We start from the raw sequence: 21636 nt of genomic DNA, 5'->3' as shown, positions 1-21636 counted from the left end.
TCTTCAATTTCTCCAATTTTTTCTTTAAGCACCCGAATATCGTGCGATTAGTTATTTCAGCTTGCCCATTGCCTTGTGGATGACTAACTGCAGCCAATTTTTGCAGGATTCCATGTTCGCTAAAGAACTTCCTTGTACTTCTGTTATCGAGGTTCTTACCATTGTCCATTACGATGACTTTTGGTACCCCAAACCGACAAATAATGTTGCTCCAAATGAAATGCTTTACTTCTTCGTGGGTGACGCTAGAGAAGGCTTCAGCTTCCACCCACTTGGTGAAGTAATCCGTAGCCAGAAGCACATGCTCCTTTTTTTCCATGGTTTTGGGTAATGGTCCTACTATATCAATCCCCCATTGGGCGAATGGCCATGGATTAGCCATGACGTGCAAACCTTCGGCAGGTTGGTGCTTTATTGGACCATGGCGCTGACACTTGTCACATCTTCTTGAGTATTCCTCGGCATTCCGAGCCAAGTATGGCCAAAAATAACCTTGGGTTAGAATTTTGTGTGTAAGGGATTTTCCTCCCGAGTGGTTTCCACAATCTCCTTCATGAACTTGTTTTAGAATTGTGAGAGCCTCAGTAGGGGTTAAACAATTGAGATAAGGACCGGAGAATGACCTTCGGTACAACTGGTTATTGATGATTGCGTACTTAGCCGCGGTAAGCCTAAGCTTCCTTGCCTCAGCTTTCTGATTCGGGAGAACTCCTTCCTTGAGGTAGGCCTCGATTGGAACAAGCCGAATCAACTCTTCATCTGAAGATGATGCGGCTGCAGCCAATCGATCTGCTTCGGCATTTTCATCTCGTGGTACCTGATGGAACTCGATTTGATCGAACTCCCGGATAGCACTCTCTACAGCATCTTTGTATGACTTCATACGTTCCTCCTTGGGAGAATAGTGCCCTGTCACTTGATTGATCACAAGCTGTGAGTCACTAAAAACTTTTAAACACCGTACCTGTAGCTGTTTAGCTAGCCGAAGTCCGGCGAGCAACGCCTCATACTCGGCCTCGTTATTAGTAGATGGGAAATCTAGCAAAATTGACTGTTGCAGCTTGGTACCCTCGGGTGTTGTGATGTCAATCCCGGCCCCTGCCCTTTTCCGGTTGGAAGAGCCATCAACCCGTAACTCCCAGTACGGCTCTTGAAGTGTCGGTTCCTCAGGTTGATCTTCGTACTCTAGTAAGAAATCCGCTACTGACTGCCCCTTGTGAGATACCTTCGGTGCATAGGTGATGTCAAAAGAGCTAAGTTCAATAGCCCATTTTGCAATTCGACCAGACAGGTCTGGTTTAGCTAGGATAGCTTGTATAGGGTGATTTGTAAGTACCACTATGCTGTGAGACTCGAAGTAATGTCAAAGTTTCCTCTTGGCATAAATTAACGCCAGGATTACCTTTTCCGTCTTGCTGTACCGTGTCTCGGCATCCGTCATTGTTTTGCTTGTGTAAAAGATTGGGTGCTGAAACTTGCCTCCTTTTTTGATCAACACTGCGCTCGTTGCTACAGCTGATACTGCCAAGTACAGGATGAGAGTGTCTCCGGGCGTTGGAGCAGAAAGGATTGGGGGTTTCGTCATGTAGCTTTTCAATTGATTGAAAGCTTCCTGCTGCTGAGGTCCCCACATATCTTTGCTTTTGGATCAAATAGCATCAAAGAAAGGTTTATACTTATCAGATAATCGGGATATGAACCGGCTGAGAGCCGCAATTCGGCCGGTTAGAACTTGCACTTCCCTGCGGGTTTTTGGCTCCTGGTTCTGTATGAGTGCCTTTGCCTGAGCTGGGCTTACTTCTATTCCTCTTTTATTTACGACGTGCCCGAGGAACTGTCTTGATGAGAAGGCGAAGGAGCACTTGGTGGGGTTCAGCTTCATATTGTACCTCTTAAGAGTATCAAGGACCTCCTGGAGGTGCTTCGGGTGGTCCTTTTTCCGTATACTTTTGACCACCATATCATCGATATAGGCTTTAACTGTGTTCCCCAGCAGATTATTGAAAATTTTATTGACAAGTCACTGGTAGGTGGCTCCGGCATTCTTTAGACCGAAGGGCATCACTCTGTAGCAGTAAGTGCCCGTCTCTGTAATGAAAGCGGTTTTCTCCTCATCTTCAGGATTCATGGGAATCTGATTGTAGCCGGAGTATGCATCGAGGAATGTAAGCCTCTCATAACCCGTCGTAGCATCCACCATTTGATCAATTTTGGGCAGAGGGAAGCTATCTTTTGGGCAAGCTTTGCTAAGGTTGGTATAATCTACGCATACCCTCCATTTCCCATTCTTCTTTTGAACGACTACTACATTTGAGAGCCATTGTGGGTACTGCACCTCTCGAATAAATCCTGCTTGTAATAGTTTATTTACTTCCTCGGCTATTATGCGATTTCGTTCAGGTGCGAACCGTCGGTGCCTCTGCTTGACCGGCCTGAATTCTGGGTTAACCCTCAAACTATGGCATGAGACCATAGGATCGATCCCCACCATGTCCGAGTGATCCCAGGCAAAGACATCTGAATTGCACCGAATGACCCTGATCACTGCTTCCTTCTCTTCGGCTGTGCAAGATGAGCCAATGTAGGTGACCTTCTGAGGGTCTCCGAGGACTACCTCTATAGCTTCGAGGGACTCCTCGGTAGGTGCTTCAGCCTCGGCTTCTTCCTCTGCCTTGAGATACTTGGGCAGAGGATATTGTAACTGCTATTTGATTGCGCCTTTGGGATTCGCCTCTAACTGAGGTGATTTCGACGCCTTTTTTGCTTCATGTAGCGTTAGCATGTAACATTCTTTTGCAGCCACCTGGTCTCCCCAGAGGTCGATGACTTCCCTGCCATCTGGGGATAAACACCTTATTACTTGATAAAGGGTAGAGGGGACTCCGTTCATACGATGGATCCAACCTCTCCCCATAATGAGGTTATAAGATGGATGAATCTCCGTCACGACAAAGTTCTCCTTCAGAGTCCTCTTTGCTGCAGTAACGGATAGATCGATCACCCCAAGCGGATTCACCTTAGTACCATCAAATCCCATTAGGGGGCTGGAAGTTGGCCTGATGGATGATGGTAAAACCCCCAACTGATCAAAAGCTATTTTTGTAATGATGTTGGCGCTACTTCCCGGATCTATCAGCACTCTCTTGATCATATAATTCGCTACCAGGAGGCTGATGACCAAGGGGTCCTCATGCGGGCGCTGGACTCTAGAAAGATTATTGTTACCGAATCCAGTGTTGATGCTGCCTGGTGCAACCGTGTTTACCGAAGACAATCTTCGTAACTTATGAGCCTCTCTCAGCCTGGATCTGTACAACTCTTCAGACTCTTCATCATCCTCTGACCTTCCGTGTATAGCATGGATAACCTTTACCTGACCGCCCTCTACCCGCCGAGGGTTAACCTCCCGAGGTTTTACGTGCTCCTTCGTGGCGAGATACTCCACCAACTCTCCTTTCGCTATCATGCTTTCTACCTGTCGCTGAAGTGACCTGCAGTCATTGGTGGTATGCCCATAGTCTCTATGGTAGGCACAATGTTTGCTTTTGTCCCTCTGCTCCAAGGGTTGTTTCATGGGCTGAGGAGTTGCGAACCTCGTCTTATTCTCTTGGAATAGGCGCGCCAAGGTAGTACGGAGAGGGGTAAGCCTGTCTTCTGTCCTTCGCCTCTTCTCGGACGCTTGGGTGACTTGTGTGGCGGTATGAGGAACCTTCTGCATCCTTGTGCTCGCAGCTTTCTCTCGAGACTTGTTTTCCACTGTGACGAGGGTAGCGTGCTGTGCACGGTGGGCTACGTTTTCCTCCAACCGAATGTAGATTTGTGCCATAGCGTTCAAAGTCTGCATATCCGGGGGGGAATATTTGACCAAGGATGTGTGAAACTTGGTTCCCTGGATCATTGCCAACTTAAATGTTTCGATTGCCGTGGCAGGGTGGCAATCTGCTATCTCCGAGGCCTCCATGTTAAACCTGGATAAAAAATCTTGCAGAGTTTCTCCCTTCCTTTGCCTTATGGTGAAAAGGCTGGCGATACTTTTCTTCTGTTTCTTATTTCCGCAATACTGGGCTAAGAACATAGTGCACAAGGTCTCATAATCAGGGATAGACTTGTGTGGCCTATTCCTGAACCATTCTAACGCTGCTACGGTTAAACTGGTAGGAAAAACTTTACACATCTACGGATCGTTATGATCGTCCAGTGCCATCTTTTGTGCATAATGATCAAGATGCCGAGAGGGGTCTCCTGCCCCATCGAACTGGGTGAAGGATGGCATAGTGAACTTCTTTGATCTCTCCACAAGGTACACCTCGTCAGTAAAGGGGGTCTTGACCAAGGAATTTTTGTGCTCTCTAGCCATCTCGACCGGTGTCTGAACTCTTAAGAGCTTCTTTTTGTCGAAGGCATCTTGTACGCATGCGTCATCTGGAACGCCATTGGACCATACCGTAAGCCTATGGCTGGACTCGGCCTGTTCGTCCTATGTGCGACGCGGGAGATTACCCGAAGCAACCGCCTCGGACCTCGTCCCTTGCTTTTGTTGAACCTCATTAGGTCGAGCCCCGTTGGGTGGTGTCTCGTTGGCTGGAGGCTCGTGAACTGGAGGTAAATTCTGGGTGGGGGGTGGTGCTGCAGCATCGCCTGGTGGTGGTTGTGGCGTTAGCCTGGCCATTGCCGTGTGCAGCGTATGAGTCTGCTGCTGAAGCACAGCTATCTGGGCGACACTCGTATCGTTTGCTTGCCGGAGTGTCTCAAATTGGTACAAGAACTCTTCTCGCATCTTTTGCATCAATTCTATCTGTTGATTCATTGCTGACTCTCCGTTTGACATTCCAGACACGACTAAGGATTTGATTTGAAGAACAAGTGGGAGTATATTTTTATACGATTCCCACAGACGGCGCCAAAGTGTAGGTACAGAATTTCGCTCAACCAATAATGATTGAGAAAAATAAAACAACTCACTCAACAAACAATGAAAATAAACAAGAACAGTATATAAAGAAGCGTAGAATTGCTTGATCCCTTTATTGGAGGTCTTAGCCTCTATTTATATACAAAAGATTGTAAAATTATGGTAGGACTCGCGTTGCTTGCCCTCCAATTCTTTCTATATAAACATTCTTTACTATTAGAGTTCTTTCCATTGTCGAATTTTCCATACATAGAACTTGCCTTGTACAGAACTTCCTATTTCAGAATTTTCCTTCTAAGTAAATCCTTCGACTGGTAGGACTTGTGCATTCTTGAATAACTGGGCTGAACATATTTTGATCCGGCTGGGCTTGAGTAACAGGCCGGATGTTAAATATTAACAAGCTGGGCTGATGATTTCTTGATTCGGCCTTGATGAAAGTGTGGAGGACAAATAACAATGGTCTTGGGCCGTAAATACCCTCAATTTGGGCTTGAGCATGATGGGCCTTATATGTCCTTGGAATGTAGATATGGGTAGTGGTGACATGTGCGCTTTTTATTGGAGGGAGTTTTTTTCCCTCCACAGCAGGCTAGTATGCTCCACAACCTCTAAATTAGTGAGATCAAACCAATAGGCTTCCTTTGCGGCCTTTAAGGCTGCAATATATTCCACCTGCAGGTTTGAGTCAGCAGTCGAAATTTGCTTAACAATCTACCAACTTATTTCCCTTTCATTAAGTGAACATACACTAAGTCATGAACCTCATAGTATCTACTTCTGATTGAAAATCAGAATTAGCATACCTGACTAGGACCATATCATCACATCCATAAATGAGTATGATATCATTGGTTCTCCTTAGGTACTTAATGATATTTTTCACAACAGACCAGTTATCAAGTCCAGAATTGGACTGATATCTACTGACTATCCCTACTATGTAGCGAATGTCCTGTTTGGTATAGACCATGGCATATATGAGACTCCCATATGCCAAAGCATATAGTTCTAGTCTCATTTGCTCAATCTCCTCTGCTAGTCTTGGAAAACTACTTACTAGAGAGAGCAATCTATATAAATAAAGCAAGAACTCATTCTTTGAGTTATACATACCAAACCTGGTCAAAACTTTATCAATGTAGGATTATTAAGATAAGCCTATTTTCCTTTTAACCTGATCTTGCAAAAGCTTGATCCTAGGAATATAGCTTACATCTTGAAAATCCTTAATTTAAAAGTAATTGAACAACTACCTCTTTATTGATGACAAAACTTCCACATCATTCTAAATGAGTAGGATGTCATCAATATATATAGAATCAGAAAAATAATGACATTCCCTTGTACACTCATAATTTATTCACTAAGAAATCTTCTGATATCTTTTTGTAGATTAACTTGCCTTCCATAGGAATCACCCTACTAGAAAGTTCTACAAGATCCCAGAATTTATTAGAATACATAGATTCCAACTCTGATTTCATAGTAATTCGCCAAAATGATTTGTATCCATATCGGTTCACGTTTTCGTGTAGCTTACTGGGTCCAACCCATGTTTAACAGGGATGTCTATAACGGTCTCACCTAATAACATGATTCTGTCGGATTGGATAATTATCCTCCCACTACATCAATGTACCGATGAAGGAATCTGTGTACTAGATGATGCTGACACATCAATAGGGAATTCATCTATAATTCTAAATCTCTATACTAAGTGTGTTCATATGTGGTACATCTGGTACTCATACCATATTCTCTAATACTATGCTACTAGGTATGCGATTCATAATATGATTCTCCTATAGATAAATAGTGAGTGTAAACAATCAACTTTTATCAATGAGATCATAAAATAATCCGTCCTAGTGACTTTTAGAGTAGCTATCAAATCTATCATGCGTATGATCTGTTTCTAACTTACTTGTCCATATCAAGCGCACATGTGCAAGACTATCTCATATGCGCATATGATTCAAACTAAGATTTAGTAAAAAACACAGCTCAACGGTATCCTTGAGACAGACTAAGATGGAATGCAGTTCATAATGCGCATCGATGTCATTAACGCTAAACTCTTAAATGAAAGAGATAATGTGGCATAACTGATCATAGATCTAACCATGTTAAGTGGAATTCTGTTATTCCTATTTGACACCTAAATGCATTTAGCGTCAATTGCGAAAAACTGGTACACAACACCCTCATTGACCATATAGTCTTTGCACTATCCCAAGAAATACTCATATCCTCGATCAGATCGAAGTGTCTTGATAAGTTTACCTAATCTGTGCTCCACATCAGTCTTGACCCTCTCGGAATATACCAAAAGTGTAAGACTTGTGTCGCAACAGGTAAATTTATCCAAAACGTGAGTAATCTTGCTTGGATGTTCACAAGACCACACGTGTCCGTGTGTACCGACTCCAATTGTTCTTTATGTCTATTTCATTTGGCTGATTAAGCCTTTAGAATTATCTATCCTTCAAAACAGGATTCACAAGTTTGGTTTAGGCTCCTCTGCCTCAATAGGTAATAAACCTTCTTTGACCAATCTTTGAATCTCATTTTGATTGATAACAACCCAAAAATAGACATTAAAAATACAATGAGTCAGGAATAACAAATTTTCTCTTAACATTCAATCTAGAAGATGCAACATTAGTTTCTACATCCTGCAAATCTTAAGAGCTTGTGATTATAGTATATTAACCATCTTTCAATGCACCAGAAGCAATCGCATATCTATTCAATTTTATAAAACTAGTTTTACAAAATAGAAACACAGTTTTTATAAACCACAAGTGAAACAAGAATAAGATAGCGTCTAACTTCTATGCATAAAGATAGTTCTCTAATACTAATATCCTCATACTCTCTAATTTCAGATGTAATACTCCCACTGACTTAGCTACAACCTTGACATCAGGTCAAGTACAAATATATTCCATATCATCGAGGCTTCTGGATTCCTGAAATCCTTGCAACGAATTGCAAAAATGTTTAGTGGCTCTAGAATCTATCCATCAGGAATTAATAGATACAACCACATAACATGGCTCAATGATTAAATATATATTTTCCTATGCCACGTCATTGCTTAGACAGTTCGTCCTTTAGTGTCTTCGTTAGCAGCAAAAGAAACAATTTAATTTGCCCTCAACATACACTGCCTTATTCCCTTTAACCTTTTGGATACTCATGTTTTATGCTAGCCTAGTCCTATTATCATCCTTCTTCTTTGCTTTGCCCGTTCACTTGGGCCTAGAAGAAGATGGTATAGACTAGGTTAGATTGATAGGAACGCCCATACTCTTGATTATCCCTTCATCTGTTACCAATTCTATAAGAATATCAGCGAGTGTGAACTCAAACTGATTCCTTATTTAGTTCACTCTAACAGAGTCGAACGAGTTTGGTAACAAGGCAATAATCATGTCAACTTGAAACTTACCACCCAAGTCAGCCCTATTAATCTCCAGCTAATTTTTAAATAATAAACAATCATTTTCCAAAATTCCATTTCATACTGGAGTTCCTTAGGCTATCTTGATGCTATTCAAGTCTGACATAGTACTTTGGCATACTCTTTATCTAATCTCACCAAAACATCTTATTGACATTTAACATGATGCTTCAAGAAAATAAAATAATGTAAATGTTAGCTTTGGAGTGTATTCGAGGTAAACTCTAGAATATTACACCAAGTCATCTCATTTGCCCTATTTCACTTATTCAAAGCATTAATGTTCTCTTGGGTATCTTAAAGTAAAATGATTAGGTTTAGGAGTAATAAATACATTTGTACCCTTACGTTGTGAATAAATTATCTAAGTTCCTTTCCCAGTCAATATTAATGAGGTCCAGTTACATTGAATATGTAAGTAAGCAGATAAACTGGATTAGACATAATTAATCTTAATATAAATGCATTCATACAATATGCAAGGTGAATTATTAATATTGTCATGCATATTTAAAATTAAAATGAGTTTGTTAACCACATAATATAATAAATCTCAATTGAACAAGAGATCATTATCATTATTGGTGAACAATCCCTTTTAATTAATACGGGTCCCTCAACTCTGCAGCATAATAAATCAACCAATCAATATGTCAATAACTTATCCTGTTGGAGGAGTTCATTATTACTATTATTGAGATTCATTTACTATTAGGCGAGCACTTCCATTAAAATAGTATGTGGGTCCCTTAACCACTGCATGCAAAATCGGATAACCAATACGCCAATAACTTATTCGGTTGGCGAAGTTCATTATTGCTATTGGCGGGCAAATCCCATCATCTCCATATCTCTTAAGACAATGCCTTGTCTATCTATATGAAATGATTCCTGATTATGTTTAACCTTTCTAAAATCACCTAGTGTAAACCACTCCGTTGGGGAGGTAACACTATTGATTTTAGATTGACTGTATAACGTTATTAAAGTTCTAATGAAAAATAAAATATTAAATATCTTGTCATTATAATTTAGACTCTTTAAATCATGCGTAGGGCCTTATTTTTAAAGATCTAATTACAATGAACATTTAATATTATTATTTTCATGAGATAACCATTCTTGTAATATTAAGACTCTTCAAATCATACGTGGGGCCTTATTTTTGAAGATCTAATTATAATGGTGTTAATAACAAAGGCCATGGGGCAATGTATAAAAATCCCCGCTCCCACACAATTTTTAATCATTCATAATTAGAGTTTTCATTTTATTCATTTACATGATATAATGCATGCAAAACGTCTTGATTTTAATCCAATTAAATTTAGAAAATATTTGGACTTTAAATGATTCACTAATATTTAATTTGAAGCACATTTTAAAAATAATTTACAAAAATAATTTTTCGTTTTCCAATAAGTGCCCTCAAATTAATTAGTAATCAAATCCAATTAATTTTCATAATTTAATTAATATAAATCAAGTCATTTAATTAAATATCATGGATCCAATGCATGAATAATCATAATCAGTATTAAATTATTCCATGCGTCACATAAATAATCAAACTATAGACAGAAGCAATTTAAATGGCCAATGGATTTAGCTTTTAACATTTAACTACTCTAATAATTGCACGAGGGCCAATAAATGACCTATGAACACCCGCAGAAGGCTGGTACTCGTTTGGAGAAGCAAAACACCGCTTGGAATGTGCCCGGAGGGCCCCACACGCGCTCACACGCGTCGGGGGCAAGCAGCAGGACACTGCACGGGCCTCCATGCGCCCCCACGCGCAGTCACGCGCCTGCACGCACTAGGTGTGCGCGTCAGCGCGTGAGACGCGCTTGCACGCACTTTGTAGATGCTGTAGCGCGTGATTCCACGCGCCTGTCTTGTAGTTTCGCCGCATCACTCGGCGCGTGCATCTCATGCGCATTCCCATTGGGCGCTCATATAACGCACCATGGAATGCGCTGCATGGGATCTTTTTCGCTTCTGATCTTTGATCTGAAGGCTGTAGGTGCGCGTGCATATGCACTACGCCACACCGGATCATCCGTCCACCTTCCGGCAATGTCCCTCGCTGCCGGCATTACTCCGATCGCCGGTAAATCGCCGAAAAATTTCAGAAAAATCAGAAAAATTCCCAGAAAATTAAAGTAAGCCTCAAAAAATTCCAGAAAAATTTCAAAAAAATTCGAAAAAATTCCAGAAAATTACTGAAGCATAATTTAACCCTTTCGGACCCTCTTGAAGCTTCATAGCATCCTTTGATGAATATTACATGACTTTAAAAATATTTAAAATTTGAAATACAATGAAAAAAATTAAATTACATCATTGAACTTTCAAACGGCTAAATCAAAGCCTTAATTACAGTCATCCGAAGATAAAATTACATTAAATAAACCTATAAACTTAATCCATGGCCCAAACACACATCATCATCCATTCACAATTATACATACATCATCATGTATCAATATATTAAATCATACATCAATATATATATATAATTTGGATCCATGATGATGAATTTCATAAAAACATGATCTCTAGTAATGAATCAAACCATGTTCTGATACCACTGTTGGGAAACGTGTAATATTTTAAAAACTTTTCAAGGGATTTAAATTCATAGATCTTGATTCATCACATAGAGACAAGTTTTATGTAAAAATAAAACATGATGTATCATTCAATTAAAAGATTGAATACTTACATCAAGGTTTGAGTAAACCTTAGATCTCTCTTCTAAAGTGAATGTTTTCACTTATTGTAGATCCCTTTTGCTAGACACCTTTTCCATGGATCTCCATCTTCTTGGTAATGGTCTTACCTTTAGGAATCACTCATAAGCCTCCATGAATGACCTTGGAAAACTAGGCTTGTGGGAGCCTCCATTAGATGAGAACACTAACCCTAATTTTCTAGGGAGAGAAAATTTATTCCTTTTTCCTTCTTTCCAAAAATCACCCCCAAAATATACATAAACCATGTATATTTATAGGCAACATAAAAATAAAGAAAAGGAAACAACAAATCCTTCTCAATCTCTAATTCATATGTCTCAAATCTAATATGATTCCAATATCAAATTGGGTTATGAGTGAGAATCCATTGGGCCTATTATTTTATTGGCTACAATGAATTAATAATTGGCCCGGTCCATGGACCCAATTCAATTAATTCATAAATTAATTTCTACTCCACTAAAAGAAATTAATTGAACTCCAATTAAATAATAAATAACCTCTAAGTCAATATTGCACTTTAACCACTCTATTCTTAATTAGTTATCGGATAAATAAAGCCATCAATCCGACTACTTAATTAATATATTTATTTCGGTACCATTGATTATTTCTGGCTCGATCACAATAAAACATTTGTTTGACAAAAAGTAATAATTTAAATAAATAAATATATAATAAATCATTTTGTCTAAAAACATACGAAGGCCTTCAAATTTACTTTGTGATCAACCATAATCAATACAAAATAAATACAAGTAACAATGATACAAATATTGAAAATATAACTCTCTAACTATTAATTACATAACTACCCAAAGTGTCGGTCTAAGGATCCCGAAAAATCCGCCGAACAAATCAAAGTAATTATTAATTAATAAAAGAGTTTATAATTTTCTCATACTTAAGAGTCAAATGCCATGACGGTGATAGGGAGCAATTGCATATGACGGCTCTCGCAATATATCTCAACTTAACGCGGATTCAGTTCAAATCTTAATTAATTATGAGTCCATCCATAATTACCGACTATGAACCATTTATGATTACTATTTATATATCATGCATTAATTGCCATCATATACATATATATAAATATTTCTTGTAATCAAATGGACACTATCAATTTTATAATGAATCGAAATATAATACATTGAATTCACCAATTGTATAAAATATAAATATTTCAGAAACGTCAGGAACATATGTCACTTTAATCCAAACAGAAATTTGCTATGTCAGGGCATATAAATCCCAACAAGGTGGCCATGGAAGTGGCAGCACTGTACGCTCGTGCGGCTTCAAACTTATTCAGAATCTCAGTAGGATGGAATGCATCCCAAAAAGCATAAATTGATCTGTTAGTGCATGGAATGCTGTTAGGGATACATAGTCCTGTTGCGGATACACTGCAGCAAGGTGCGTTTAATATTGTAATACCTGAAATTACATACATGTGAACAAATGACATCAATAATATTACACATTGAAATTTGAAATATATGTGTGTGGGAGAGGGAATAATATGTAAATATGTTCATATCACACCTAACAAATTTTTTAATTAATGATTGGTTTTTTAAATTATTATATATTTAATTATAATATTGTAATGGATGTATATTAACAACAACATCAAAAAGTGGAAACAAATTATATAGGTATAATTTCTGTTAAAAGTTGCAGTTGATAACTTACCGGTAGTCGAAGGTTCCCCTGAGTCAATGTGAGTGGTGTTGATGTAGATAAATTTGGCATCAGTTATATCATAGTCGAGCCTATCAACAAGCGTCTTGAGTCTTGTGTTGAAAAGAGTGACGTAGGTGTTAATAAAATCAGCACACGCAGATCCATTCGTTCCAAATGTGGCTATCTCTGCTGGAGTGCAACCTATTAGACCACCTTCGAACAATGCAACCTTTCTAGCTCCGGCTGTGTACAAAGTCTACCATGCATCCAAATTATAAACAATTAATAATATTATTAGTATTAAGACACTAGCTAGTGCAAGTACTAATTGCAATTAAGTCATATAACTATATGTTGAAAATAAACTTGATTTTAGTATTTAGTATTTTCAAGTATTTTTGTATCCATGATGCATGTGTTAATTTAGCATGTTAGTGGGTAGTAAATTGTCTTAGTGGGAGTTAAGGTTATGTAAAATAAAGAGTCATGAGAGTTAAGCCTAACAAATACTATGTTAGTGGGAGTTATGCATATTGAAGATTATGTTAGTGGGAGATAGGAGAGTTATAGACATTTAAATGTAATGGTTACACATATATATGTGAGGCCTATATATTCATGTACTTTAGTCAAATAATAGATCAAGTGAAATAAAAAGTATTTTCCTCCATTTCTATTCTCTTCCAAATAGTATAGTGTTGTGTGTGTAACTAGGCCACTATTTCCAACAAAGTGGTATCAGAGCCAGATTTCATGTTCAAAGCCAGATTTCATGTTCAGAGCCTAGACGATCCTGAAGGCCAGACGAAGTTGATCCTAGAAGGTTCAACATTTGAGAAAAACATGTTTCTCCTTGATGATGATGAAGGGGAGAAAATGTATTTTCTTAGTGAAAAGATGATGTTCTCTAATTACAAGAGAATGAGAATCATCATGACTTCATACCTCAAAGCATGCGATTTGTGGGATGTTGTTGGAGAAGAGCCAAAGAATGACATGTCTAACAAGCTTCATGAAAAGAAAGAAGATAAGGCATTGGTAGTGTTGCAAAATGCAATACATCAAGAAATTTGGGAGTATTTTGGAGAGTCCAAAACTCCAAGTTATATTTGGAAGATGCTCGAGACCATCATTTCTAATCATAGAGGTGAATCACTACCCATGGAGTATTGGGTACAATGCTTTGAGAATGATGAGTTTACGAAAGATGATTATGAAAGTCTTGAAGACAAAGTTGTGGAGAATGAAGAGGTGTATCATGCAAAAGAAGTTGAAGATTTTGGAGATTCAAAAGTTGAAGGAGAATTTGAAATGGTGAATAAGGAAGAGGTAAGAAAAGGTGTTAAAGAAGAGATTGAAAAAGTGAAGGAGGATGAAGTGAAAATAGAAGATTTAGAAGAAGGAAGTGCTAAAGAAGAGGCAAAAGTTCAAGTTGGTGAATTAACATCTTCAGGTATGGTTACAAATTTCACCTTGAAAGAAGTTATATTTGACTTATTTGATGAAATTATTATTTCTTCATCAAATAATGCTTATTTTGTGGAGAATGATGAACTTCTCTTAAAGAAAGTTGTTCCAAAGAAGTATGAGATTGAAGCCCAGGATGATAAGAAATTCTCATATTATTTTTTTAAAAATAGTTTGGAGAATTTTGTAATTGATACAGGTTGGGTGAATATGGAATTATTTTTTGACTCTAAAGAAGAAGTATATGTGAAGTTTAAGATCCATAAAAAATTTAAGAAGAAAAAAGATCGATGGTGTGCTTGTATAAAGAGGATGATATATGATTATGTGAAGACATCAAACAAGCATTTGAAGAAGTTTCACAAGCCCTACACATCAATGGAAATGGCCAAGAAGATTGAAGCTATTGAAGGAGGTGGAATTGAAGATCAACTATCGAACTTTTGATCAAGCCCCCAAGATTAATAAGAAGGTTTTTCAAGTTACAAAATCAAGTTTAAAGGGGGGTGTTGAAAATAAACTTGATTTTAGTATTTAGTATTTTCAAGTATTTTTGTATCCATGATGCATGTATTAATTTAGCATGTTAGTGGGTAGTAAATTGTCTTAGTGTGAGTTAAGGTTATTCAAAATAAAGAGTCATGAGAGTTAAGCCTAACAAATACTATGTTAGTGGGAATTATGCATATTGAAGATTATGTTAGTGGGAGATAGGAGAGTTATAGACATTTAAATGTAATGGTTACACATACATATGTGAGGCCTATATATTCATGTACTCTAGTCAAATAATAGATCAAGTGAAATAAAAAATATTTTCCTCCATTTCTATTCTCTTCCAAATAGTATAGTGTTGTGTGTGTAACTAGGCCACTATTTCCAACACTATATATGTGTGTATGACTCTGTGTATATATATATATATATATAACAATTGTAACAGTACTGACCCTTAGTTGCCGTTCGTACGGTTTGATAAGGGCTGCTGCATACTGATCGGGTGTAAAAAGGGTGCTTGTTGGGTAGATTTGTGGCATCAAGTAGTTGTCGATGTAATCGTTACTACCCATTCCAACACTATATATGCAGTTGCCTACGTATTCTTTAGCTTCATCAACTGTGCTTCTTCGTAAAGTAGCAATGCGTGACAATGTCACTTGATGATTTGCTAACTGCCCATTCATGCTGATCAACCGACCAACCTGTAATAAGGTGCTAAGAGAGATTACACACACACACACACACAATTGAAGTGGAAATATGCAACAATATATAGCAGACTTGTACCAATATATTAATTGATTGGAATTGGCATGGTATTATTTTTAAAGGAGATTCTAGCATGCACATATAGGCTCAATTCGTATGGCTTGGATTCTAAGGTCTGTAGTGATTATGGGATGTTTGGTTTGGTTTAGTTAATTTTTAGAAAACAGTTTTCAATTGGAAAATTATAAAAGACAATTATCTAAAGAAGTTACACAAGTGCATGCACACACAACTAGCTCATTACCACCTTGTTTCCAGTCTCATCACGAATTCCACCTCCGCCGAATGCATAGTTGACGCCTCTGAGGATATTCGTGCCTGTTGCATTTGCAAAGGGTAGAATGGGATCGGTGAACCCTAGAAGTTCAGCTGCAAAGCCAAGTGTTCAATCAGCATGATGATTTATTTGGCAAGCAATATTAGCTACAAGCTAGCAGGAAGCTTTAGCATCTATATGAATTAATTTTACTATTTACATAAAAATAAAATAGATACCACCTAAATTCCAACAAAAAGTAGATGTTGTTGGGATAGAAAAGTAAGATTTATTAGTCCTAAAGAAAAAGTTTTGGACTTATTTGTTTTTGAATGAGAAAAGTAGGACTTGGTGGGAATTTTTCCTACTTTTTATTATAATAATGTGCATGTTTATATGAGGGTCATTAGTAAGCTGATTTTGGCACTGTTATACAACGGTGTTTGTTAATAGGAGTAGAGGGCAACTTAGGTGGATTAAACGGTACTCAAAAAGCTCAACTCGATTTTTCATAGACTCAAATAACTATTTTTACAATAAGGGCGAGACTTAGTTGAAAAACTTCAACCCAAACTAAATTTGAACAACTATTCTTCTTTTTTTTTTTCTTTTCTTTTTTTTCTTTTTCAGTTTATATTTCTAATCTTAATTTATCCCAAGACTTCTTCATTTGGTGATTTTTCAAATATATATAGAAGAAAAAAATGATAAAGGCCCCCATTCAATTGAAAACCAAATGAATCCATGATAACTCTTATCATTATTTGAAATGTTGTTATTAAGATAGAGAACCATGTTGAATATCTTCACACGGAAAGCAAATGTCAAATGGAATAAAGAATTTTACAAAATTTATTTGCAAAATAAATATAAACCTTGTGACATCTTAAGCCCTAAGGGCTAGTTTGGTGTAGTGGAATGAATTGGAATGGAATGAGAATGGATGTGAGAATGGAATGAGGATGGAGTGGAATGAGAATGATGATTCTTATTCTACCGTTTGGTTGCAAACATGGAATGTGTAAAAATGGAATGCTCAATTCTTATTCCACTATTTGGTAAGAAAGTTAGAATATAATGAATTTATATTGTTTCTTTAAATTATATTTTATTATTAGTAAAAAAAAAAACTAAAAAAATTAACATCTATAAAAATAAAGAAAATAGATAAGATAGAGATAGAAAATAGACGAGAAAAAAGAATTGAAAAGGAAGGATGAGGTTGAAAACTTGGCAAATTAGGGCTCCAGTTTGTCTTGCTTCTTTGCCTAATCGTTAGAGGCATCTTACCAAACATGAAACTAGGAAAGAGTGGTTATGGATTGTCTTCCTCTTGTTCAATTGATCTTTAGCCCTAAACTCTCTCCAACATTACCATCAATCTCAACATTGCCAACATCATCGTCGTCTAGAAAGTGCTCCATATCAGGGAATTTCTCAACTAGATTCCCGAGATAAAGACGAATTGGAAGGTGATCGAACAGACGGGAGGCGTTGCCACCGGAGAACAGCCTTAGATCTCACTCGCCTGACGAATTTTCTGATCATCTTCTCCGGTGACGTTCTTTGAAAGTTTTAATAACAAAATCTTCAACAATTGCATCCTTTGAATCAGAGAGGGATATATATATATATATATATATATATATATATATATATATATATATATTTTATGGTATACAGTGAAGTGTGAAGAGAGAAAAAGGAGAGAGAGAGAGGGTGTACAATCGCGTAATGAGAGAGGAGAGATGGAGAGAGAGTCTGCTAGATCTGTAAAAAAGAATGCGTATAGGTTTTTTTTGATCTTTGCATTTTATTATTTTAATTTAGTGGGAATGGAATGACCATTCCACAAGTCCAAAAGAGGAATGGTCATTCCATCTAAAAACTGGAATGAAGTGGCACACCAAACAAGAGAAATGAATGAGAAAGTAGAATGACATTCCACCCCATTCTATCCACCAAACTAGGCCTAAGAGTAACTTAATCTATTGTGTTTGACTTCAAATTAGATAAAAGAATAATAGGAGTAGTTTAGCTTGTCATACTTTGGCCTTAGTAAACCGCGTCACCCGCGTGGAATTGTGGCATTTGAAGTCTTGATGTTGACTTCTTCCTTTGGTGAATTTTATTGAAAAATTTATTATAATATCTTTTATATATATATATATATATATATATATACACACACACATTATACTATTAGAAATTTTATGTAACCCACCCCAGGCTAACCTAGATCAGTCCTATTTTTTATCCGAAGTCAAAATTTTGAACATGAGTTATGGAGCTTTTGTTGAGCCTGAGTTGTATGGTTGTTTTAGTGACTTACCTACCAAAAGGGAAAAATATATATATTTTTTTTAGGTAAAAGGTAAGCTTCAATAAATAAGAAGAAGAATTTACATGAGTCCAAGTAGGACAATACAAGCCAGGCTAGGGACAACAAATGTTGTCACCTAGAGAAGCAAAGAAAAGCAATCTAAACCAGAAACTGAAAGAATTAGTAAAACAACACACAACAACCAATACAGCATCCTATCACCAAGTGATTCTATTTAGTAATCCCAAAAGGCTATAATTCACTTCATAAATTCTAGCAGTAGTGTTGTATGCTGGAGCAGTAATGCTGCAGCTACTGTCTTAGGAACCATGATTGTCCACTGGCATAAGAGCATCCTTGAATGAAAAGCTGCTGGAGTGCTTCAGGGGAGCCAATCTTCCTCAAATCTGCACTAGATTTTAATTTCAGAGATGTAAACCTTGCTCTTATACAGTCCTTGATGCACTGGATGATATGGTGGGGCGGAGATGATTTGTTCTTGAAGGCTCTTGTATATCTTTCCTGCCATATGAAGTAAATGGCACATGAGAGAAGCAACTTGTGTGTAATGAAGTGGTTCTGTCTCCAAGTTGTTAAGCACCATGCAATTAGGTTTCTCCAGTTAGTAGGGTTGATGTAAAAACCTACAGCATGCTGAATGAAATTCCAAATGATACCACTATATTGGCATTTGAAGAAAATGTGGTCCACTGACTCCTCAGCTGAAAGGTATAAGTAGCAAGCATTGGGATATTGCTTATTTAGCATTGGTTTAGTGTCCAGTGTTGCAAGTTTCTCTTTAAGTGTAAGCCATGCAATAAATCCATGCTTTGGGATGTGATGTTTGAACCAAATGAGGTGATCCCAAGCAAAGACCAGAGAAGGGGTAGTGTAATACTCCATGGTGAGTCTGTAGGAGAAGTTATTTGTTACACATGGAAGCCATTCAACTTGATCATGGTTATTGGATGGTAAGGGGATAGCTTGAAGTTGAGAGGTGAATTCTTGGCTCATGAAGAAAGGCAGGTGGTGAAGTGTGTTTGGGATTGACCACTGATAGTTGGAAATTAGGCTATCAACTGTGATTTGAGGATCCAGTTGAAGAATTTCCACATCAGTGATGCCAAACTGTTGTGTAATGGGACCATTTGGCAACCAATAATAATTCCATAAGCTTGTGGTATTCCCATCCATCACTCTGTGTTTAACAAGCCCTCTTGCCATGCTTTTCAGTTTGAGCAATCTTCTCCAGAATCTTGAACTGGTAGATGTAGCCTTGACTGTCCAAATGGATTTGGTTTTGATGAGGTATTTGTAAGTCCATGCCACCCAAAGGCTTTATTTTCTTGAGCACAATCTCCATAGGTGTTTGAGGCTTGACACTCTATTGGTGAGCTCAAGGCAGGGAAATCCAAGACCACCAAAAGCTTTAGGTCTGCAAATGGTTGTCCAAGCAACCTTGGCTCCAGTTTTCTTGAGATCAGTTCCAGACCAAAAGAAGCTTTTCAAGATTTGATTAATCTGATCAATAACTTTCATAAGTAAAATAAAAGCTTGTGTCCAATAAGCTTGAATAGAGAAAAGTATGGATTTAATTAACAAGGCCCTTCCCGCATAAGAGAGAAATCTTGAGGTCCATTGGCTGATTCTAGCTGTAAATCTCTAGACAAGTGTTTGGCAGTCATTGGCATTGATTGCTGATGAAGACAAAGGCAAACCAAGGTATGTGATTGGTAGGCAACCAATCTCAAACTGAAGTAATGAGGCAATGCTGTTCTTTGTGTGATTATCAACTCCTGCAAAGAAGGCTTGGCTTTTGGAGCAATTAATGGACAGTCCAGAGATTGAAAGGAAGTTGTTTAGTGCTGAGTGAAGAACTTCAACAGAGGATGTGTCACCATAAGAGAATAACATGATGTCATCTGCAAATGCCAAGTGAGAGATGGAGAGCTTACTACATCTTTAGTGATACTTGAAATTGGAATTTTGGGAGATGGCCTTGTTGATAGATAGAGAAAGGATTTCCATGGCAAGAACAAAAAGCTGAGGAGAAATAGGGTCACCTTGTCTTACTCCTCTTTTTCCCTTAAAGTATCCACAAAGCTGGCCATTTATTGAAATGGAGTAGGAAGGAGTGGAGATACATTGAGCAATCCAATGTGTGAATTGATGTGGAAAATCAAACAATTGCAACACATCAAGCAAAAATTGCCAATGAATGGTATCAAAGGCTTTCCTAAGATCGATTTTGAGGACATAAGAGAGGGGGTGGGATGATTTATGGTATCCATTCAGTAGTTCATGAGCAAGAAGTATGTTATCAGTGATGTGTCTATGTTTAACAAATGCAGTTTGTGTGGGACTTATGAGTGAGGGTAGGACCAAGCTTAGCTTGTTAGCATTAAGTTTGGAAATGCATTTATAAATTAAATTGCAACATGAAATGGGCCTATAGTCATTGACAGTTGTGGGATTAGGGACTTTGGGTACAAGGGCAATATAGGAGGAGTTAATTTCAGTAAGTATTCTCCCTGAGACAAAAAAATCCTTGATTGCAGTAGTGATTTCTTGGCCAATGATAGGCCAAGCATGGGTAAAAAAACAAGAGTTAAAGCCATCAGGACCAGGGCTTTTAAAAGGATTAAAAGAAAGAATGCATTGCTGAATTTCCCTTGTATGCAGAATGCAATTGTACCAGTACTATTTGATAAATAAATTTTATATAAAAAGGCTATATATCTACCTTATTATTTACCATTTATTAATTATTATTATTATTATTTGTGATTAGAAAATGATTGTAAAAAACAAGTGATAATTAAGATTGGTCATTTCTAACAAGTTAGAAATATATTTAATTCTGCACAAAAAAACCAAGTTGACTTTAGGTTTCTCAGTATTGATTAAGAGATTTTGTTGTATTCAATTCGAAGAGGCTTCAAAATCATCCTCCTACCCAATATGTTTTGGAATAATAGTTAATATCAAAACGAGATGATAACGAAGATAAAAGAAAGAATAGTGTTATGATGAGGGCACTCTCAGCACTCAAATGTTCAATGGACGAGTGGGCAATCCTCATATAGGAGGCCCTCAAAAAAAGGGGGAGGGGGAGGGGGAGGGAAAAAAAGAAGCAATAAATTTAAATAAATAAATAAAATAACCATAGGCAAATGAATAAATAAAAAATGGAATTTAATGGCATCTATTTTATGAAAGAAAAACAGACCAATGATGTCTAGTTCGGCCATTGGTGAATCTGCCTGTGGGACCATCAGGGAAATCAATCCCACAGGGCGGGAAATTAACATTAGCCAGAGTAAGGAGGGCTTTGATGTTGCCATTATCGGCCAATGAATCTCCAAAAATGAAGTAACATGGGACTTGTGGTGCACCACTAGCCAATGGGCTCAAGTTGGCAACCATTAAGGTTATGATTAACATAAACCACCATAACACATTAAGCCCACAAGCCATTGATGGAAAGAAAAG

General features: G+C 37.6%; 1 protein-coding gene across 1 annotated transcript in view; it reads right to left on the bottom strand.

The window, feature by feature from the left end:
• LOC132279456 (GDSL esterase/lipase At5g45670-like) overlaps positions 1–17245 on the bottom strand; it is a 38965-nt gene extending 21720 nt beyond the window's left edge. Inside the window, exons 1-4 of the mRNA XM_059781441.1 lie at positions 17197–17245; positions 15810–15934; positions 15247–15498; positions 12839–13085 (exon numbers count right to left, since the gene is read on the bottom strand). Coding sequence (XP_059637424.1) covers positions 12839–13085; positions 15247–15498; positions 15810–15934; positions 17197–17245 — 673 coding nt within the window. The remainder of the gene's footprint in view (positions 1–12838; positions 13086–15246; positions 15499–15809; positions 15935–17196) is intronic.
• Positions 17246–21636: the final 4391 nt, after the last annotated feature.

Source organism: Cornus florida, unplaced genomic scaffold (genome assembly GCF_030987335.1).
Source record: "Cornus florida cultivar Cherokee Brave unplaced genomic scaffold, ASM3098733v1 CherokeeBrave_3.0.0_Hap2_Chr01, whole genome shotgun sequence".
Taxonomy (NCBI): Eukaryota; Viridiplantae; Streptophyta; class Magnoliopsida; order Cornales; family Cornaceae; genus Cornus; species Cornus florida.
This window is presented reverse-complemented; position numbering and strand designations above follow the sequence as displayed.